The 22,558-nt window shown below is 39.0% G+C and overlaps 1 protein-coding gene across 1 annotated transcript in view; it reads right to left on the bottom strand.

Moving 5' to 3' along the window:
• TMEM255B (transmembrane protein 255B) overlaps positions 1 to 22,558 on the bottom strand; it is a 134,982-nt gene that overhangs the window by 59,323 nt on the left and 53,101 nt on the right. The window contains exon 4 of the mRNA XM_036755795.1: positions 12,529 to 12,618. Coding sequence (XP_036611690.1) covers positions 12,529 to 12,618 — 90 coding nt within the window. The remainder of the gene's footprint in view (positions 1 to 12,528; positions 12,619 to 22,558) is intronic.

Raw genomic sequence — 22,558 nt, 5'->3', positions numbered from 1 at the left:
TCCCAGACTGGTTCCCGCCTACTCTGCAGACATATTTCTCATTATTCTCTTTTTCTGTACTCTCCCTTATAACTAGACAGGACTACTTGTTCCCTAAACTCAGCCTCTGTGCCCTTCCATTTTCTTGATCTTTTGCCTTTAATACAGTCTGTCTCCCACGCCTCCACTGCCCTCCCTCCTCATTTCCACCTTTAAAATCCTTAGCTTCTCTCAACATTCCAGCGCCCCTACCCATGGGAAAACTTTCCTGACTTCCCTTTTATTACTCTCTTCTCAAATTACTGTATACAGTTATCTATTAACATGTGTATCCTATAGTAGAATCTAAGGCTTGAGGACAGGAGTACATCCAGGGACAAACTGACCTACAAAGGTGCATGTGTAAATGAACGTGTAAGTGCACACAGTGGGTAACCAGAAGAAAAAGGAAGTAATACATTATTGGAGGAGGTAGTTGCACAGTAATACAATCCAGCTGGTATGACCTTAGGAATCTACACAACTGAAATTTCTCGGATTTTTTATTTATATGAGTAATTTTGGTTGGCCCATTGCGCAAAGATGCATATGGAGCAGGCTCTGTGGAGAGATGCTTTCTAGCACTGAACAACTGATTTCAGGTTATTACCCTGAGCTGTGATTTGAGTTACTGCTTGCTGCAATTATACATTTAATTGCTAGTTACATTTGATTTTTATTTGCACTGCTTGATTATAAGGCACATCGTTGCTCAAGGAGATTGCTAGGTCTTGATTATATAACTACATTGGGGCACATGGAGTGAAAATGGCTTCTAAGAACCAATCAGTCACATTTGTGGCTAAATGAATACTCCACACGCTCACAGAAAGCTAAAGAAACTACATTTCTATGGCACGAAGGGAAGTATATTGAGTTATATGACAGAAAAGAAATTCAAAAGTTGATCATTGCCTGAAAAAACTTTTTTGTTTTTTCCGCCAGTATCTAATTGAAGTTTAGGATTTTGTCCAGACCTCTGATTTCACTGGTGCAGAAAATTCCTGGAGAGGAAACCTTCTACCAGTACAGAGTAGCAACTGTTGGGCATCTTACAGTCTTTAAGCATTGCCTGGGGCATTGTATTTGAATCCAGGTCTTCCTATCTATAGGCCTCTTTGTAGTCTGATTAAGATATAATATTAAAGCTGAGGCAGCTAGCTGATACAGTCAGTAGTGCACTAGAGTTGGAGTCCAGAAGACCTGACTTCAAATCCAGCCTCAGACACCTATTAGCTACAGGACTTTGGGCAAGTCATTTAACAATTGTCTTCCTCAGTTTCCTTGTCTGTAAAATGGGGATAATAACAGTACCTACCACCCACAGTCGTAATGAGGGTAAAATTAAATATTTGTAAAGTGCTTTGCAAACCTTAAGGCCTTGTATAAATGCTAATTATTATTGTTGTTGATCATGCAATCATTTTAATTTTCTTTTACCTTAAGAAGGAAAATAGAAAATATCGAATGTCTATGACCACATGCTTTTGAAAAGGGGCACTTGGATACTTCCATGGATCCCTAATTTCATTGGTGTGGAGGTAGTCCTAGGGTGGCTAGATGGTGCAATGGATAAAGTGCCAGGCTTGGAGTCAGGAAGACCTGAGTTAAATCTTGCCTCAGATACTTACTAGCTGTGTCACTTAACCCTGTATGCCTCAGTTTCCTCATCTGTAAAATGACCTGGAGAAGGGAAATGGCAAACCACTCTGGTATACCTGCCAAGAAAACCCCAAATGGGGTCAGAAGAGTCGGATGAGACTGAAAATGAATGAGCGACGACCAAGTGAAACAGTCCTTTCCACTAGCCCAGATGGGTAAACTCTCCACACTTTCTCATCGATGTGATTCTTGTCCTGGCCTTTCTACAAATCCTTCCCAGAATCTCTAAATCTTTTTTGTATTTCATGCCTATCATGTTCAAGGAGAACACTGGAGAACATCCACCAAAGTTATGCTATAATCTTTCTACTGGACCAAAATGCTTCCTTTTCCCAGGGTTCATACATAACCTTCATTCAGACTAAATGAAGGAGCTTCCTACATAGTTCACTCCAAACTACTCCAGGAAAATACAGGTTAAATCATCCTATTGTCACTTGGGAGCTAAGAAGAGGACACTCTCAAAAGGTAGTCAATCTTCAATCATTCAGCAAAGATCTTGGTATTTGTCGTACAATGATCCACAATGGTTATTCTAGATGCCTAGATTTTTCCCTCAAAGATCGAGACAGTAAAATAAAAGGATTGTTCATTCATCTTCCAAAAATGACTCTAAACAGAGAAGAATGAATAACACATTAAAGTGTAAGTGTCGAAAAAGATTTTAGTTTTTATCAACTCTTGGGCAAATAGTACATCACATTCACCACTACTGGTTAAATTGCTTTAGGGACACAAGATTCAAAAAAGTGATGTTGGGGCTGGGGTAGTCTGGGGTACAGAAAGGAGCCCCATCTATTTAATAACTCCCTATAGAGATAACCAGAAAGTATAGTCAAGCACCTCCCATTCCCCCAGTAGAGCATCAATATATCACAGGTAGGTGGCTAAATTATTACATGTGGAGAATGTAATGGAAAGCATTTATCAAGCATTTACAATGTACCAAGCACTGTGCTAAACACTAAAGATACAAATAGAAAAGTGAGACAGTTCCTTGTCTTAAAGACCTCACATTCTACTTAGGGAGACAGCACCTATAGGACAGTGCAGCTTCAGGGCAGATGGAAAGGCCTGTTGGTCCTTAGGGTACAGCAACAGGGCAGATAGCAGTCCTCAGGCATATGGAGGGTACAGGGGTTGGGTAGATGATAAGACCCACTTTGCTTAGTACCCCTTGTCAAAGAATATGGTAATGTTTGGCCAGCCTTCATCTAACTGAAAGGACTGTAGTTGGTTACTCCCTGCTCATGAAAGCTATGTTAGTAGTCATGTCTATTCCACAGCTGTCCTACATGGGTGAGTAGAAGTCCAGGCCCATGACTATTGAGGAGGGGAGATACTGATAACACTGTGGGTAAGAGGTAGGCTGGGATATTGGGGGAGGGGCAGGCTCCCAGACCAACCTGGTTATCTCTACCTTCTGGTTCCCAGATGTAGGGGGCAACCTGGGACATTGGGGAAAGGAGTCCTCCCCAGAAAGTGAACTGACAACCCTCCCTTAGAAAATAGGCCTGTAATTTAAGATTAAATGATCAGAAATAATAAAAAAAGAGGTTTGATAAGGTAAAGTAACACAGTACAATTAAAGATTTGAAAATCAGTAACAAAAGATGGATACTAAGAAAATCCAAATTCAGCTAAAAAGGAAGCAGGACATTTTTATGATACACAGACTATGCTATTAATGAGATGTTGTCGTGTTTTTTTTTTAAAGTGTGATTTTTTTTTATTGGGTCAAATTAAAAGTAGTATAATCTGCAAAAATCAGAAAGCAGTACTCTCATTCACTCCTCTCTAATGAGGCCTGAATTTAATTACCACATTCAGTCTGAGATGTTTCTTCCCTAAGTGATATAGAGAGAACTCAGACAGGCTGAAGAGGAAGGAATTAAGATGATTAAAAGATGAAAAAAGAAAATATATGAAGAATTTTGGGATATGTAACCTGGACAGAAGAATGATAATGAATGCTCCCTCTGCTATGTGCTCAAAAAACCATCTGTTGAATTTTATCTTTTCAAACTTTGCCTCTCATCATAGTCTTGTGGACAAGATGGAAAAGTTTGACTGGTTAATAATATAGCTGGATGAATTTATAGCTAGTTGAATACATGTACCCAAAGAGTGTTGACTGAAGGGAAATGTCTGGTGGTATTTGTACCACAAGTCTCTATACCTGTCTTTGTCCTCTTGATTGTTTTTATCAATTAATTAAATGAAGGCATGCCTATCAAATTTGTGGAAGACTCAAAGTAGGGAGTATTCAATAATATCCCAATGGTCTGGAACAATCTGCTCAATTGAACTAACCAAAAGAAATTGGACAGAAGCTTAAACTCCTGTCTATTGGTTAAAGGAGGGGGAGAGAGAGGGAGAGAAAGAGAGAGAGAGACAGACAGACAGACACAGACACAGACACGCAGAAAAACAGACAGAAAGACTAAGAGGGAGAGACAGAGAGAGATGTATGGAAGAGAGTTCATGAGAAGGGCTGGAGGTTTCAGTTGAATGTAAGCTCAGGCCAACAAGACTGCCCCAAAAAACAAATCCAATTTTAACCTACATTAATAAAAGCACGATGTTCAGAATCATAGAGGTCATAGATTTATAGCCAAAAAGGACACTTAGTACAATTATCTGAGGCTCAGAGAGGTTTTGATTTACCCAAGAACAGAAAGGTTGTTAAGTGAAAAAGGCAGCATTCGAATCCAGGTCCTTTGACTTCCGCTCCAGTGTCATCAATCTCTTATTGCTCAGTGCTGATGAGACTTGATATGACTTGTGACACAGTTCTGCACCACACTTCAAAAGGAACACTGACAAACTCAAGTTTATCCAGACTCCAGCAATAATGAAGGTGAGGGATCTGGATAGAGGCTGTCATTGGGCAGGGGAAATCAGTGTATATCTTGTGACTCCAGAAAGAAGAGCTAGGGAGAAGTTATAAAGAGACAGACTTCGACAAGCAGAAAGAGCTTTCTAATAATTAGAGCTGTTCCAAAAAAAAAATTGAATAAGCTTCTTTGGGATGTGTTACAATCCCCTTCACTGGCAGCTTTCTGTTGGTGCTTAGCTGGCCACACACAGAGAGTCCCAAGAGGCTTAGCATAGCTGTAAGCTATTTTAAAGCTTAAAGGTGCACTAAGACTTACATCAGAGATGGTATTTTGGGGAAGGGTCCCAGACGCACAATCCTTGATTGTCTAGACTTAGCCACCACGACTCAGGTGCCTCCTGACTCTGCTCATGCACTTCCTCTCTTTCTCCCATCAGTGAGTTCTTTCCAGAACCTCCATTTTGGGGAAGATCCCAGACCAACTAGTATTCATTCTACAAACTTGGCCATCACACCCCGACTCAGGTACCTATCACTGCTTTTCAGCTCCTCTTTTATGTATTTTCTTCCCTTGTTAGAAACTGTTTGAGGGGAGAGGCTATCTTTTTACACCTGTCTCTCCAAAAGCAAACAACATGACACAGTGTACAGACTACTGGGCCTGAAGTCAATAAGACCTAACTCACATACTTACCAGCTGTGAGACCCTGGGCAAGTCACTTAATGGCTCTCTGCCTCAGTTTCTTCAACTGTAAAAGGGGGATAATAATGACACTTAATTCCCTGGGTTGTTGTGAGAAATAAATGAGATCATATTTGTAAAGTGCTAAGCACGGTACCTGGCACACAGTATATAAATGCTTCTTAACTGATTTGTTGACTGACTGACATAGAGATTACCAAATCAGGTAGGGAAAGATTAGGTGCCTCCTAAAATCCCTTCCAACTCTGAGACTGTATAACTCTAAAACGATCATTGTTTTTTATTACAAGTATAATAGGGAACTGTCCAATGAGATCCAGGTTCTGGGAACATGCATAGGGAATCCATATGGATGTGTTTTAAGACTTCTTCTGGAAGTCCATGATGACACGGAGTGTCATCTGAACTTCAGAGCATGAACAGATATTGTCTAGCTTCTGTCCACTTACTTCACGGTCAAGAAAAGACTGCTGAGCCAGACCTGAGAGTGCTAAGAGAAATGGATCCAGGGGAGAAACTTGCTCTCTTTCCTTGCTGGTAGACACAAGGCGTAAGCATGACTACTGATGTTAACTAGCTGTCTTTTATCTCCACTGAACAGAGAGCAGGAAAAATGGATTCACACTGCAACAGTAGGCTATAGTTTAGACAAAAAGAAGTACTTTCAACCTTAAGACAATCAGACCCTGGGTAATATTCTAAAGGAGGAAATAGGATTTCTTTCACCAAAGACCTTAGCAAACAATCATAGATCATAGATTTACAGCTGAAAGGAACTGAAAGTCATTTAGTCCAACCCCCTAATTTTACATATGAGGAAACTGAGGCCCTCAAGTCTAAGTGACTTGCCAAGGTCACACAGGTAGTAAGCATGAGACTGGATTAGAATGAGAATGGTTCTGTAACATGTCTATTGCAATACATGTCTTTACATGACGCCATGCATGTCTACATGACGCAAAGAACATATCAACATAATTCTACAGTACCTTGATATGTCAATGTATCAAAGATATCCGATTTATTGGAGGTGGGGGAGAGGCTTGATGTGCAAAACATCTTAAACTTCTTAAAGAAAACAGTATGGCACGTGACCACAGAAAGCATTCTAGGCAGACTTAGTGAAGATTTGGTTTCTTCATTGTTCTCTTGTTGTTTCATCCTGGTTGACTTCCTCCAAAGACCCACTGGGCAGTCAACAATTTATAAATATCTGGATCACTCATAATGTATAGATGCTGCATCAAAAGATTATTTCTTCTGATTAATATCTTTCATAGTTTTACAGTTAATGAATCTTCATTTAATTTAGAAAGTGTTCTTTCTTGTTCAAAAATTAAATGGCATAAATCTAAAAGACTAAAGCTAGCTAAAGACTAAAAAACTAGCCTTGAGCTAGTTCTGACCTTTCAAATCTTCAATGAGAACATATTTTCCTCCCTTCTACTTTAATTAGCAATAAAACTTTAGCACTCATAAATAGTAAAGATTTCCAATAATGCCACAGAAAACTTGAGAGCTATGTAAATCTGCTCAATAGCTTGCTAATGTACTGCCTTGTAGAAAAGACGAGGAGGAGTGGATATTAAATTTTCACAGGTTGAAATCTTGGCCAAAATGTTCTTTTGCTCCTCTAGTCACTTTACAGGTCATGGCACCCTGTCATTACACAAATTCACAAAATTAGGACAAATTATTTGAAGTATGTCATTAAGCAAAAGAGAAGATCAAGTAATTATCCAATTCATTTGATCAATTTTCATAGTCGATTGGACAATCCAGAAGAAAACTTCTACTCCAGGGCTTATCAGTTGGGTTATCTGTAGTTATTAAATGGCCAGATCCTCATTTCATTCTGGCTGGGTCTACATGAAGTCAAAACATGTATGTGTACATTTATATTCAAATTGTTTCTCCTCGGGACAATCCCATTTAGTTCCACTGATCTTGTGTTCACCTCTCCTATGTCGATCTAAAGAGCTCAGTGGTTCTGATGGCTCATCTCATCCAATTTTCAGCCTTGCAATAAGCCATTTATGGTCCTAGTAACCTTTTCATCAGGTAGGGAATCTATTGTCTCTTCTCGATGCCCCCCAAAAAAGCCCCCAACTTACAAAAAAAATAGTTCGTTCAATGAAAAATTCTGCCCAACTGTTGTGTGGCGTCATATAGGCAAAATAACCAACTACCTGAATTTTTCACTTTTCAAGAGGCAATATGGCATGTCCATGGCTGGACTTGAAGCCCAGTAGACATGGGTTCATTTACCAATTTAATTACTTACTTCGGGTAAGCTATGAGTAAGCTGTATTAAGCAGCTCGATCCTTAGGCAGCTAAGATTTTTGACTGAGATAAAGATGGATTGCAGTATGTATTGGTGTAGAGAATTTCCCCACCAACAGAATCAACCATGGAACCTGGATATACTGATGCATCAAGATGCTATAACATTGTGCCAATCTATATATATTTTTGAACCATGTAGACATGTATGCTTACATACATATGTAGAGGGATAGACAGCAACAGAATTGTTACAGAAACGTTCTGATCATAACTCTTGGTTAAACTGATAATCTGCAGTCTATTCAACAACATGGTAATACTAACCAGTTCGATGTAAGTAAGCTCCCTGGGGACAGGAATTGTTTCATTCTCATCTTTGTATCTCTCTGGTCTAGTGTAGTGCTTGGTATATAGCCATTTAATAAATATTCGTTGAACTGAACTGAACTAGTGAATTGAGGTCTCCAATGTGTAGATGGAGCATGGCACCCAATCTACCTAATGAAAAACAAACTAGTGGCAGGAATAGTTCCATAACGGTTCTACTACAAAATATATAGACTTGAAGAATGCAAAGTTGTCTATTAGATTTACATTTTGGCAAACGAACCTCAAAAGCACTTAAGAAGCAACAAAAGGACTTGATTTGAGAAACTCTAGGTACAGTTGGCCCAGTTCGCCAGTATTTGTCTCACAAAGAAGTGCTCAGTAATAACCACCTCTTGCAGCTCTCAGTTAGGCAGTTCCTCCATGAAGGTGAACCACGATCAGGGTGACCAATCTGGCTCACGAGCTGTAGAAAAGTATATCCCTCACATTTGTGCACCTTTACATTTTTCAAAGCACTTCTCGTGCATTAGGCTGCTTTGATCCTCACAATCCTATAAGGTCAATAGGGCAAGGTATTATAACTGCAATTTGATAGATGAGGAAAAAGAGGCACAGAACCATTAATTAACTTATCTATGGCACAGAACTGAGATATAGGACCAGAGATTCAGATCTAGAAAGAACCTAAGGGGTCATCTGGTCCAGTGCCTTCATTTTGCCAGTAAGGAAGCTAAGGGTCAGAGAAGTTAAGTCACTTGCCCAAGGTCAGACAGTCAGTGGCAGAGAGTACATTTGAACCCAGGTCCTTTCCACAACACCATGCTGCTTCCTTGTGTCACAGAATCATAGATCATTAGAGCTATAAAGAGGAAAGCATGTATTAAGCACCTACTCTGTGCCAGGCACTATACTAAGTGCTTTGCAAATACTATCTCATTCAGATAAGTAGACTGAGGCTCAGGGATAAAAGGAGTTACCCAAGGTCATAGTTAGAACTAGTGCTAAAACTCAACTAATATTGATCGATGTTATAGTCGAATAATAGTAATACCAACATTTATGTAGTACCTGAAGTTCTGCAAAGCACTTTGCAATTATTACCTCATTTGATGCTTACAACAACCCTGGGGGGTAGGGGCTATTATTTTCCCCATTTTACAGATAAAGAAACTGAGGTAGACAGCCATTAAGTGAATGGCTTAGAGTTATACAGGTCCTATTTGAATTCAGATCTTCCTGACTCCAGGTCTAGCACTCTATCTACTTCTCCACCTAGCTGACTTATGTACTCCTCTAGGGCTCTTTCATCGTATCTTGCCGCCCTATATGACTTAAGAATTAGCAAAAAATAATTTTTTTTTCAAATTCTAAAACTTATTAAAGAAATCTACCTGAATAGCCATCTCAATGCCCTTAGCAAGCATTCTCAATGTAATTTAAGTCAACAAGCAGTTATGTGAAGTACATACCATGTGCCAGGAACCAGCCAAGTACTGGGGATACAAAGACAGCTCCAGAAGGCCAGCCAGAGTTCATATTCTACTTGCACTAGCTTTGAGAACCCAAGATCACCTCCAAACTACCAAGAGGCCATAGAGAATGACTTTATTTAAAGATGAAGAACTCAGTGCTTGCCTTCAAAAAGCTTACATTCAGTGTACATGAACCATCTACACACAAACAGCACAGCAGCCCATTTGTTGGCCTGGAACCAGGTGGGAAATTTGGGCCAATACTATTTGGTCATGGATGGTGACTCAAGGATTAAGCAAGAAGCTATTGTTAATAGTAGTTCAGATTTTGGCTAACCCAACAAACAATCAACTCTTTCCTGGAGCCCCTAGGAAAACATGACCCTTTGTAAACCTTTTTCCAATTGACAGAGAGAAAAGGCAGCAATGAGCTACTATCCCTGAAAATTCTCTAATGACCTGGCGTCCTAGGAATTTTCTTACCAAGAAAAGTTCATCCAAGCCTCCTGGCATTGCCAGTCCATGCATGTAGAAGCTTGTCATAATACTAGGTAATACTAATTCTGACTCTAGGTACTTCAAAAGTGAAGAGGTAAAATAAAAAAAGGAGGAGAAGCTGCATTTGAAGATGATGTTTGCTGACATCAATATTACACACGTTTTGTACTTTAAGGAAAAATTATTTTAAGCACATATTATTTCTTATTTATCAACAGAGGCAGTAGATGACCATTGTAAGGAGCAGAAAACTCCATTATTAGTGAGACATGAAAGATATAATTATCAGTTTTCTGTTTTCCATGCAGCTAGATCTTGATTTTTAAGACTTCGCAGAGCTGGAAAGACCCTTAGAAGTCACTAAGTCTATCCTCTTTATTTTGCAGTTGAGGGAACTGAGGCCCCAAGTTAAGTGACTTACCTATAGTATGTGTGTGAGGTAGGATTTGAACCCAGGTCTTCCTGATTCCAAATCCAATGTCCTATCTATACCCACAATACTCCTTTAAAGTGGAAAAAAATGCCCTCATCAGCGAGAGTCTGAAAGCTCAGAATCCACATAGATACTAGGGGTCAGCAGATACTATTCTCACATGAAGAACACCCCTCAATGCTTCAAAAGATATGTGACTTTACCAATATAGATGTTCCTTCAACTATTGCAGTCAGCCTAGAATCTCTCAGTACCTTAGCTGATGGTTTTATGAGTCACCATGGCCAGGATAGTCATCACCTAAAATTCAGCCTTTTGACCATGAGCCTCTCTACACTTAACTAGGCTGCTCCACAGGTGGCTATCCATCTCCAGGACTGTGCACAAAGCTTTTCCAGCTTCAGAAGGCCAGTTAGAGGTCAGGCTTCACTGGCTTTGTGTTTGAGAGCCCAAGATCACTTCCAAACTAACATGAGGTCAAAGAGAAAGACTTCAGTGGAGGATGAAGAACCCAATGCCTTTGCCCATGGATTACTATATACATTGGCCAAAAAGTCAAATTTTTACTAAAGGAGACACTGCTTCTAAAGTTCTCAAGTATTCATAATTAAGAATGTGTAGAAGCTCCTGCTTCTAGTTTCCATATCATTAAAAAATGAAAACAGAAAACTTTGAGAAATTACGTATCTGGCCAGAAAATAAAATTTTGATGCATTCAGGAGAGGAAAAGAAGCAACATGAAGAGAGGAAAGAGAAGTAGCACTGAGGTCAGTAAAAGTTGGCTTGAGAAGCCACCTCTGACTCATATTGGCTGTAGGACATGAGCAAGTGAGAGGCCTAACCTTTCAATGCCCCCAGGCAATTCTTGAAGGCTGTAAGTTGCTGCTTTGATAGAGGTAATTTCATCATCTAAGAATTAACCTATGCTAATGACAATTGTCCAGTGCCTCTCCTCTCCTAGAAGAGAGACACACTTCTAGGGAATTTTTTAAACTAGTTTTATGTGCAAAGTTCACAGTGGCACATATAATCTTCTTTATTGTTCTTCCTTGTATTTTGAAATATTCAAATTTGTTAATGACCTTTGTGATCTTAGGCAAGTCACTTTACCTCCCTGGGCCTCAGTCTTGTCTGGAAAGCCAAGACTTGTCTGGAAAATGTGGAGAGTGGAATAGATGATGAAGGCTACACATGAGATTGGAAAGATCCTCGGTTTTAACTGCTGATCTCTTAAACATGTCCTGATCTTGCTATGAACAGCACCTTGGAAATTAGAGAGAAGGAAGAGTATGGACTATCCAGAAAGCCAACCTAGACATTTCAAAATTTTGGAAAATCGATTAATTGCTGTGCAAATGTTATGCACGTTGCCCTAAATGTACCAGATGGCTATTAATTCTTTGCTTGACTTTGTGACTCTAGATCAAGGTTAAGTCTCAAGTTTGGGTTCTATAGGCTCCATCACACAAGATTTAGAAGTAAAATGGACCTCAGAAATCAATCCCCTCATTTTACAGATGAAAAGAGGCTTAGAGAGTTTAAAGTGAAAAATGACCTGCCCAAAGTAAGAATAAGTAGCAAAGCCATGATTTGAATCCAGGTCTTCTAATTCCATGCACAATGATCTTTCCACTGCATGATGCCTTCTCATTCCAAGAGCATGACACGTATTGATATAATATTGTCAACACTCTGACCTAAGAAGTGATTAGCCATGGAAAATCTTCCCCCCACCTTCCTCTCATTTTTTCCTTAGAAGCTCAGGCTATTGCTGGCACTAATTACAAGCACTTGGCAGAAAAGGGTTTCCTCCTGGCCTTCATCCAGTGGGACTCTAACTACTGTCAAACGAATACTTTCTTTAGCAAGATGGAGAAGGAGGAGGGGGAAGGAAACAAACACTAAGTGTCTACTGTGTGTCCAACATGGTGCTAAACACTTAATAAATATTTCATTTGATCTTCATAATAACCCTGCAAGATAAGTGCTATTATTATCTGCACTTTATAGTTGAAGAAACTGAAGCAAGCAGAGGTAAGTGACTTGCCCAGGGTCACTCAGCCATTAAGTATCTGAGGCTGTATTTGAACTCAGGTCTTGACCCCAGGTCCAGTGTTCTATCCACTCCGCCACCTAGCTGCCTCTCTTGGGCATGAAAGAAGGGTGGTAAGAGTCAAGTACTGACAGATTCTGAGCTGGGTCACGTGGAACTCATCATTTTTACTTGTAAAAACATTCGGGAACAGAAGGCAGATGACAAAATGATGACATTAAGATAGTACTCACTATGTGTCGGGCTGCAAAAACTCCATCGACTATTGCACAGCAGAATGCAGCCACCACGCCGAAGCTGATAAATACTATGGCAGCGACCAACTACGAGAGGAAAAAACAAACGTGGGGTGGGCACGTGTTCTTTTAGAACAACAAAAACCACAAGAAAACCTTTTAAAATATGAGACAATATAAAGTTCTCAAACTAGTAACAATTTTGATTTTACTTTTCTCCCCCAACATAAATACATACATACACACACACGCAAGCGCACAATACACACACCTTATTACTTTACTTATCTTGATTTCTGGTAGAGAAACATGACAAAATTTCACACTGTATGAAGCAGATGCCTAACACACACAGCCCACAATACTCCTCGGTATTGCCTGAACCACATTAAATAGCAAATTGCTAAATATTTAGCAAAATAAATATATAATAAAACAGATAGTATCACATTTTAAAACTAAGTCAATATGCCGACTGAAGGGATCTTTATGGACCCTCCACTCTGTTCTATTTGAGTTGGACACCACTGGCATCCAGAACTTTCTCAAACACCTCAGAAATTTACTTTCAATGCCAACTCTATGATTCCGAGTGTGATTCATCATGTAGGGCTCATTGGAAGGCTCCCTGATTCCTGAGTTATAGATAAAACGTAAGAAGTGAAATTTAGGGCATTTCAGGAAATATTTTTATAGATTGGAATTTTGCTTGTGGTACCCTCATAGCTAGGTGGTGCAGTAGGTAGAGTGCTGGGACTGAAGTCAGGAAGACTCATATTTTGAGTTCAAACCTGGCCTCAGACGCTTACTAGCTTTGTGACCCTGGGCAAGCCACTTAACCTGTTTGCCTCAGTTTCCTCATCTGTAAGATGAACTAAAGAAGGAAATGGCAAACACTGTAGTATCTTTGCCCAGAAAAGCCCAAATGGGGTCACAAAGAATCAGACATGACTGAAAAAGACTAAACAACATACATGTTTGTAGTCATGGGATGAAAAATCTTGCGTAGTGGGATGAGCACTGGATTAGGAGTCAGAGGACCCCAATTCAAATCCTGGATCTGCTACTTATGACTTATATGACATTTGGTAAGCCTTCTAATATTTCTGGGATTCTTGCCATCTGCTAAACATGAAGAGGTTGTGAAAATATAACCTATCTGTGGAAAGGAATCCCTATCTGATGAAAACTTCTTTGAAAACTAAAAAGCAGTTCAGCAAAAGATAGGTTTCAACTGGCTCCTCACACCATACAACACAGTAAGTTCCAAATGGTTAACTGACTTAAATATCAAAAGTTGCACCATGAAAAAAAAAACCTGGAGAAAATGAATAAAGGCATTTGTCACAACTATGGATAAGGAAAAGAAGGGATAAAGAAGATCAGAAAAGATAAAAGATAGCTTTGATTGGATGATTGAAAAGCACAACTTTTGCATGAACAAAATCCATACAGCTAGGATTAAAAGCAATTATTGATTGGGAAAATTGCATTGACTATGACAAAGATCCAATATCCCAGATGTTGGAATTAACACAAATATGCCAAGTGCCATTCTCCAACAGATAAGTGGTCAAAGGTATGAACAAACAACTCTTTTCAAAAAAAAAATTGCAAACTATACTACTAAAATGTCTGTACCCTTTGACCCAGAGATCCTACTGCTATGCACGTTCCCCAAGATGGCAAAAAATAGAAAGGCCCCATATATACCAAAACATTTATAGCATTTATTTTTTATAGTAGCAAAGAATTGAAAACGAAGTCCATGTTCATTCAGTTGGAGAAGGGCTAAATAAATTGTTCTACATTACTATAAATGAATAATATTCTACTGGAAAGTTATTGTGCTATAAGTAAGAATGAGTATGAAGAATGTAGAGAAGCATAGGGAGGAGAACCATGGACTGATACAAAGAAATAACAATATACATAACGTTGCAACAATGTAAACGGAAAGGATAATGTCCCACCCCACTCACCCACCCCTCAAAAAGTGGAACACTGTAATTGTAATGATTATTAATTATAATAATATAACAATGATTATTATTAATGATTAACTCTGGAGAGGAGAATTTGCACCTCCCTCCCTTCCTTGCAGCGGTTGGAGAACAGGCATATAGTCTTAGACAATGATGATCTGTTGGTTAATTTTGCTCTTTCTCGCTCTTTCTCTTTCTCTCTCTCTCTCCTACTTTTCCCTCTCTCTCTTCTTCCCTCCCTCTCTCATTTGTTACAAAGATGATGTTCTGAGTAAGTGAGGGGAAAGGTATATTTGGAATTGAAAGTGATATAAAAACAAAAGGTATGAATAAAAAAATTTTAAGAATTGCTGACTATTTGAAAGATGATTTCAAATTACTAAGAAGAAGAAGAAATGTAACAAACAGGGACATTTCCTAATACTGCCTCTCCTTCTGACTTCAGTCTCTTGGTTCATCCAGTTTCCCCACATGTAAACACTGGTACTATCTTTGCTTCTCCCAATCTGTATACCTTCCTAAGTCCAATTACTTAGGAAATCCTGTTGATTCCAATTCCATAATATTTATTGCTTTCATTCCCTTCTCTCTGCACTCAGGGTCCATTGTACTTCAAGCCTTTATCACCTCTTTGTTTCTGGTCGAAAAATGACAAGATTTCCACTTTAGACTGCTGTAAGAGCCTCCTAACTAGTCTTAATTCCATTCTCTCTCTTTTCTAATACATCTTCCAGAGAGCTGCTAAAATGATCCGCTGCTCAAGAAGCAAGAGTGGCTCCTCATTGTCGGGAGGGTAACACGCAATCTCTCTTTAAAGCCTTTCGCAGTATGGCTCCAGTCTACCTTATTGCGTGTTACTCTCATGAATTTTAGGTTTGAGCAGAAATGGTCTATTCGCTGTTCCCTGTACCTAACATTCCATCCTATCTCTCCATGATTCCTTGGATTGTTTCCCATACCTGGAATGCACTCCTTATTCAATTCACCCTTTTAGAATTCTGAGCTTCCTCCAAGGCTCAGCTCAAGTGACAGCTCCTACAAAAGCCTCTTCATGATTCACTCTCTTCCCCATTTGCTAGAGCCCTCTCTTTCACTAACATTATTTGTATATATTTTGTACTTATTTATATGTGCACATGTTGTACTCCCTGCCCTCACCACCAGCCAGTAGAATGTAAGCTCTCTGAGGACAGGGATCGTCTTATCTAAACTTTGTATCTTTACTAGCGCTAAGCAAGATGTTCTATATGCGGGAGTTATTTAGCAAACATTTGGTAGTAAACATAAGTTGCTGTGATTGAGTTGCTTTCTAAACTATAAAGAGGTCTATTAATTTTGGTGAATGGATGGATGGATGGATGACTGAATATGAAGCTTCGATGAAGTTCATGAGAGGGGTAAAGGGTTGCCATTGCTGCTTTTTTCATTCCCAAAAAGGATTTCCTGACAAATTATGGCAAGGCAAAGAGGCCTAAGGGTCAATGGCAAGCAACTTAGAGATCTACCAGCAGATTCCAGTCTCCTGGCTGGGAAGCCCAATAGTTGAGGTACATAAAGTATTCATGTTCTACTACTCTTAGATTTTATAATTTAATGGAGGTTTACACCAACATTTCCTGTTTTGACAATACTGTAAAAGAAGTACCAGTTATAAATATGATTTTCTGTGATAATAGAAATCTGTGGAAAAGATATATGAATTTGATTGTCCTCCCTTTATACAATGACATACCACATCAAAAGATCTGAATTAGATCAACCTTGCTTTCTCAAGTTTACCAATAGCATTCTTGTTATGAGGCTGTAATATAATTATATGTCTGTGTCTGGAAAGTATTTGTGAAATCTGACCTTGATCTGTTTTTCCTATTTCACACATGGTCAATTTATTGATAATTTACAATAGAAAAATCAAAAGCTTTTTTCCTTCTCAAGAGAAAGCAATTATGTACATATTTAGTTAGTTATTTCTTCCATTCAACTTCATTTAGACTATTAAGGCCATTTCTTCACTGACACAACCAAAATATTCACTTAGTTTCTTCCTCCTACATGACCTCCTTCCAAAAGGCCTCCATAGAACCTCAATGAATCCAGGCTTCCAGGTTTGAACCTTTTCATTGGGCCTCTAAAAGTATGACCACCATTATGATACTCCTCACGTCCACTGAAAGTTGTCTTTCCACTGAGGACTCCTCATCTCTAACAACCCTCTCTAATACTGGCCACATCTCTTTCCATTCCTTTAGCCCCTGCTAAGGGAAACAGTGGAGGCAGCCTTCCTGAGTGCCCCGGTCACTTTCACCCCCTTCTCGAGCTATTGTCATTCAACAACCTAACCTCAATGGAATTTCCTGCCTTCCAACTATATCAACTTCTCCTGATCCTTGTCACCATCTACCAACCTATAAGAAGCAAATAACCTCTTCAGTTCTAGTTTTCTTACTCACAATGTTTCCAACTCTTCTTTATTATTGAATATCCATCTTTTGTCCTATATGGGTTAAGTTCTGATTTGCCGGCCGCTTTCTGAGCACCTTTTTCTAATAGGAGAGGAATAGTCTTGAATTATTAAGGTCTTTCTCCTAATAGCTGGCAGAACTTCTTGTTTGTGAATTAAATTGTTAAATTTAACCACTGTGTGTCTTGGAGCTTATAGCCCTAGGTATTTTGCTGTTTTTCTGGAGGTGATCTGTGAATTCTTTCAATTCTAATTTGATTTTCTATGTTTAGAAGCAGTCCTCTTCTATGATTTCCTTCATTGCGGTGCTAAGTTTTTTGTCCTGTTGTATTCTTCTGTCAGCCTTATCCTTAGGTTGTCTTTGCTCCTCCTGGCTTGCATAGTGGGCATAGTTTTTATATAATGTTACTGGTTTTTTTGCTTCTCTTTTTCTAAGTTGTCTTTCATTTCTGTGCATTTACATTGCCAATCTATTGTTCTCTTTTATTTCTTTGGCAAGGTTTGCCATTGCTGATCAAGTTATCTATTCTGGTCTTTTTCTTTTCCATTAATCTGTTTTTATTTTGCTACTGATAACAATTTTAAGGAAAAATATCTTACAGCATTTTTTCTTTGTATTACATAGGGTTCAGAATAGTGGGCAATTAGAAACTGAGAGGAGAGAAAAGCATTATAGCTTTTGATTTGGGGAAAATGAACAGAAGGATGTGGTAAAATACAACAAATATTTCTAATATTAAAAACTATGCATAATGTTATTTTAGTTCTCATCTGTATTCATTAAGTAGTCACTACAAGTTTAATATAATTTGATGTATAAGCTTGATATGACTGAGGATCTCAAGAAATTTTAGTGCCTATGGGAACTCCATCTGCAGAAAAGAAAGACTTCGACTTTTCTTAGACTTTTGTTACATGGGCCTCCAAGGAGTAAAAATCATTGTCTTAATTCTCAAGAACATAAATAAAGCCCAAGCTTTCCAGTATTTTAAAGAAAGTTACTGATAAGACAAAAGATATAGTTTCTTTATTGTCAAGACATAAGATACTCCTTTCTCCTTTATGCTGTAAGCTTCTAAAATTGTTGTACAGGACAAATTCTGCACTCAAAATTCTCATTTCTTTTTTAAACTGCTCAGGAACAGCATGTTGTTCCATGTTCTTTTTAAATTCTGCAGGGCCCTCTGTCTTACAAAGTGTTGGATCATTTTCCTTTTGTTTTCTTTGAGTATTTATTCATAGATACCTGAACTAGTTTACTAGATCTGGAGGCCATATTTCCTTCTGTTGTTACTTTCTTTTCCTGTTGATTTATCTGTTTATGTTCAATATCTTTGAATTTTATTCTGAAATTTTTGGTACTCTTTTCCTCCTTTAATTTTCCTTATCACTTACTTCCTGACTCCTTCTCCTCTGATTGTGGTTTCCTAGGGGGTTGGATCTCAAAGAGTCTCAGCCTCCTCCCACACTAGACAATTTATGGTTCACCAGCCTAGGTCTCTGCTTCAACTGACTTTTGAGGGGTCAAAACTGACCTTAGCTGGGTGTCCTGCTCTTTCCCTCAGGCTTGGTGGAGCTCTGCGCAGCCCCCTACATACATGGCATTCTGTCCTGGTGATCTGTCCCTTTGTTCCTTATTTCTCTGGCCCAGCACCATCAATTTAGAGTCTGTTTTCTCTGGCCCCAGCAGTTCAGAGCTTTGCAGTGCTGATGCTTTCAGATTGCAGCCCTTGGCAGGCTTTTATTCCTGAACGGCTGTGGCCAAGCTGCCTGTCAAGGCCTAAGCAAACTTCCACAGCTTGGAGCCAAGTTCTCTATGGACATGGGACAAGGGAGGGGAGGAATAGGGTGTAGGGATGGGTTTTGATGTGAGCCTGGGCTGTGTCCTTGGGTCTGCTAGTGTTGCCTTGACACCTATAGCATAGGAGATGGAAGAAGGGTGCTAAGTAGCTTCTGGGTAGTAAGTTTCAGTTCTTGGGTGTGGGGTTTTTTTTAACCTTTTGGATTCTGGGTGTCCTAAATCATGGAAACAGCTTTATCTTTGGCATATAATTTCTATTTTGGAGAAGTTGTGGTGCTTAGAGAAAACATCTAATCCACCATCTTGTTCCTCACATGACCCACAAGTCCCTCCAAGATGACTTTGAGATTTTAAGACTTTTTAACAAGTTGGTGGCACCATCAACGGAAATAGAAAAATTGAGGAAGAGGTAGAGATTTTGAGGGGGAGGGTGATATTTTGTTCTAAGAGTGAGATATCAATGAGACATCCAGGTGGAGACAGCCAACAGGCAGTTGGAAGTGTGGGGGGGTACCCCAAGAGAGGGGTCAGAGGTAGAGATCTAGGTTTGAGAGACAACTGCATAAAGGTGATGGGTGAAACCTTAAGAGAGGATAATGTTTCCAAAGGATAGAGTTGAAGTGAGAAGAAAAGAAAGCAAGTATAGGACTCAGAATCTTGGGGAAGCACCAACATTAAGAGGTCAGAAAGAAGAAGCTCCAGTGAAGGAGGTAAAGAAATAGTAGTTAGCAATGTAGAATAACCAGGAATGTGTTGTGTCTCAGAAGCCAATGGAGAAAAGAACACCCAGGAGAGCTTAGTTAACAGTATAAATTACTGCAGAGAAGCCAGGTATGATGAGGAATGAAAATCAGCCTTTGGATTTAGTGATGTCCATGTCACTGGTAACCTCTGAGAAAACAGTTTCAGTAGAGTTGGGGTAAAAGCTAGATTAAAAACACAAGAAGTAAGGGGGTATGAGCAAATAGAATTAGAGAGTGAGAATAACCCTTTCCAAGCCAAACCAACACACATTTATGAAATACCTACTATGTACCAGGCATTGTGTTAGGCATGTGAAGGCAACAATCAATACTGCCAGTCTTCAAGCAGCTCACATTCTTATATACCTGGAATGTACTCCCCCCAACTCTATTCTTCCCAGTTTTGTGTCATTTGCAAATTTCATGAAGATGCCTTACAGTCTATCATTCAAGTTACTGATAAAAAAATTATTGAACAGCATGTGATGTGTAATAACCATGAGGCCCTTCACTGGACACCTCTTTCCAGGTCAAAACTTGTCCATTAACTACTTTTTGAAGCTATTCATCCAACTGATTCTGAATACATCTAACTATACCTCAACTATATCTCTTTTCCATGTCTACAAAGATAACACAAGGTACTTCATCAAAAGCTTTGTTAAGATAATAAGTGTATATATATATATATATATATATATATATATATATATATATATATATATATAAACCCTATCAACAAAGAAAATTATGTTACTCTGGAATGACCTCTTCTTTATGAACCTGTGCTATTATCACAGCATCTCTTTTTAAATAGTCACAAACAACCCCACATGTAATATGTTCTATAATTTTGCCAGGAAGCAGAATTAAGTTCACTGACCTACAACTTGAAGAGAGCTATCATCTGTTCCAGAATAACAGAATATGGGTAGGACTTAGTCCAAGTACTACTTGACTAGAAACCCCTTCTACAAAATTCCTTTCTTTATAATAAAAGGAAATGAAAAGAAATAATACATAAATAATAAATAGGAATAATTTTAAAAAAACAATAAGTTGGGGGCAGATAATTTGGTTTTTAAACAGCTCTAATCATTACAAAAAAAATTTTCTTATATTGAGCCTAAATTTGCTACCATGCCACAATGACCCATTCATTGATCCTAGTTCTGACCTCTTGGACAAAAAGTCTAATGCTTTTTCCATGTAAGTATTCAATACATTAACTAACATATCCTATGTTACAGTCTTCTTTGGACTTTGCATTCTAACTCTTTTAATTGTTCCACACATCACAAGGATTCCAGACTTTCATCATCCTGGTCATCCTCCTTTGGAAGGTCTCCAGTTTGCCACTATCAACCTTAAAATATGATAACCAGAAATAAACCCATTACTATTGTTTCTGTCTCACCAGCATAGTATGTCTTTTGTTTGGACAGTGTATGCCAATTGCTGTAGGATAAGATAGCACTGAGAGACAGTGTGTCATAATAAAGGACTAGCCTTATAGTCAAGAAGACATTAGTTTAAATCCTCTTCCAACTGTACCTACTGCATGACGATGCAGCAGATAAAGCACTGGGCCTGGAGTCAGGAAGACTGATTTTCCTGAGTTCAAATTTGGCCTCAGACATTTACTAGCTGTGCGACCCTGGACAAGACACTTAACCCTGTTTGCCTCAGTTTCCTCATCTGTAAAATGAGCTGGAGAAGGAAATGGCAAACTATTCTAGTATCTTTGCCAAGAAAATCCCAAATGGGGGTTGGACATGAAAAGTTCGACACAACTAAGAAATGACTAAAAGAAATCTGCTTATGACCTTAGACTTTAACCTCTCAGTACTCCGGATAACACTCTAAAATTCAGTTGTAGAGCAGGTATCAAATTTCCTCACCAGGAGTTCTCTATACCAATGAAATCCCAGGTCCTATCCAAGGTACTGATTTTAGCTGCCACACCACCTTGGTTAAATCCAATTGAGCTTGTCATCAGCTAAAGCACATGGTTCATGGCTATATAAACTGCCCGCTGTAATGCTGTGCTTTGCTGTTAACAGCCCCCATTCTGTACTTGTGCAATTGAGTTTTGTTTTGTTTTTTAACCCAAGTGCAATATTCAACACTTCTCCCTGACAAAATTCATCTTGTGCTTAGGGCCCAGGATTCCAGTCATTATTTTAATTTCCATTATGTCATCTATGGTATTTGTCATCCCTCCCAGTTGTTGTTTTGGGGGTTTTGGTCATATGCCTTCCATTTCTTCCTCCAAGTCATTGACAAGTGCCAAGAAGGAAGGGCCAAGGACAGAGTACATTATCATGCCCATCTACAACTCTGTAGCCTGACATCATCAATCTATTATTAACCGGCACTCTCTGGACATGGTTGTTCAACCAGCTATGAATCCAATTAACTATACCGTGTATTTGACTGTATCATGACAGAAATGAGACTTTGTTAATGCCTGACTTCACAACTTATTTAGTGGTTCCCTGTTACCTCCCTGTAGAGACTGTTCTAATCATTCTCCCCTCAATTTCCTATCCTCCCCCTTATTACCCCAACTCTCAACTGATGACCTTTCTTCTTCCTACCTTCTGAAACAATCAAGATCATACAGCATGAACATTATTATTGAATCTCCTCTCTTCTTCAAAAGATGTCTGTATACATAGCCTTCCTCTATTTCTGCCTGTTAAAAGAAAACCGACTCCCCGTCCTTTCCAGAGTTGATTCTTCCACTTGTACCTTCACACTTCCTCTCAGTACCTCTGTAACTGACCCTCCAGTTATTAAAGCATCTCTTGCCTATCTAGAATAGCAGCCCTTCCTCCCTCTCCAATGGCTCCCTCTCTTCCATCTTCAAATGTTCACAGGCTACCTGGATCTCAAAAAAAAATCCTTTAGTTGACCTTAATGCTTAATGTCTCCTCATTTCTCAGCTGGTTGTACTCCTTTGAGTCTTCTCTAACTGACTTTCCACTATGCCCCTCCATCCTCTCCTTTTCCCTTCCCCTCCCTTTTTCTTTAC

This window comes from Trichosurus vulpecula, chromosome 4 (assembly GCF_011100635.1).
Source record: "Trichosurus vulpecula isolate mTriVul1 chromosome 4, mTriVul1.pri, whole genome shotgun sequence".
Classification (NCBI taxonomy): domain Eukaryota; kingdom Metazoa; phylum Chordata; class Mammalia; order Diprotodontia; family Phalangeridae; genus Trichosurus; species Trichosurus vulpecula.
The sequence above is the reverse complement of the archived record's forward strand: the minus strand, read 5'-3'. Positions and strand labels throughout refer to the sequence as shown.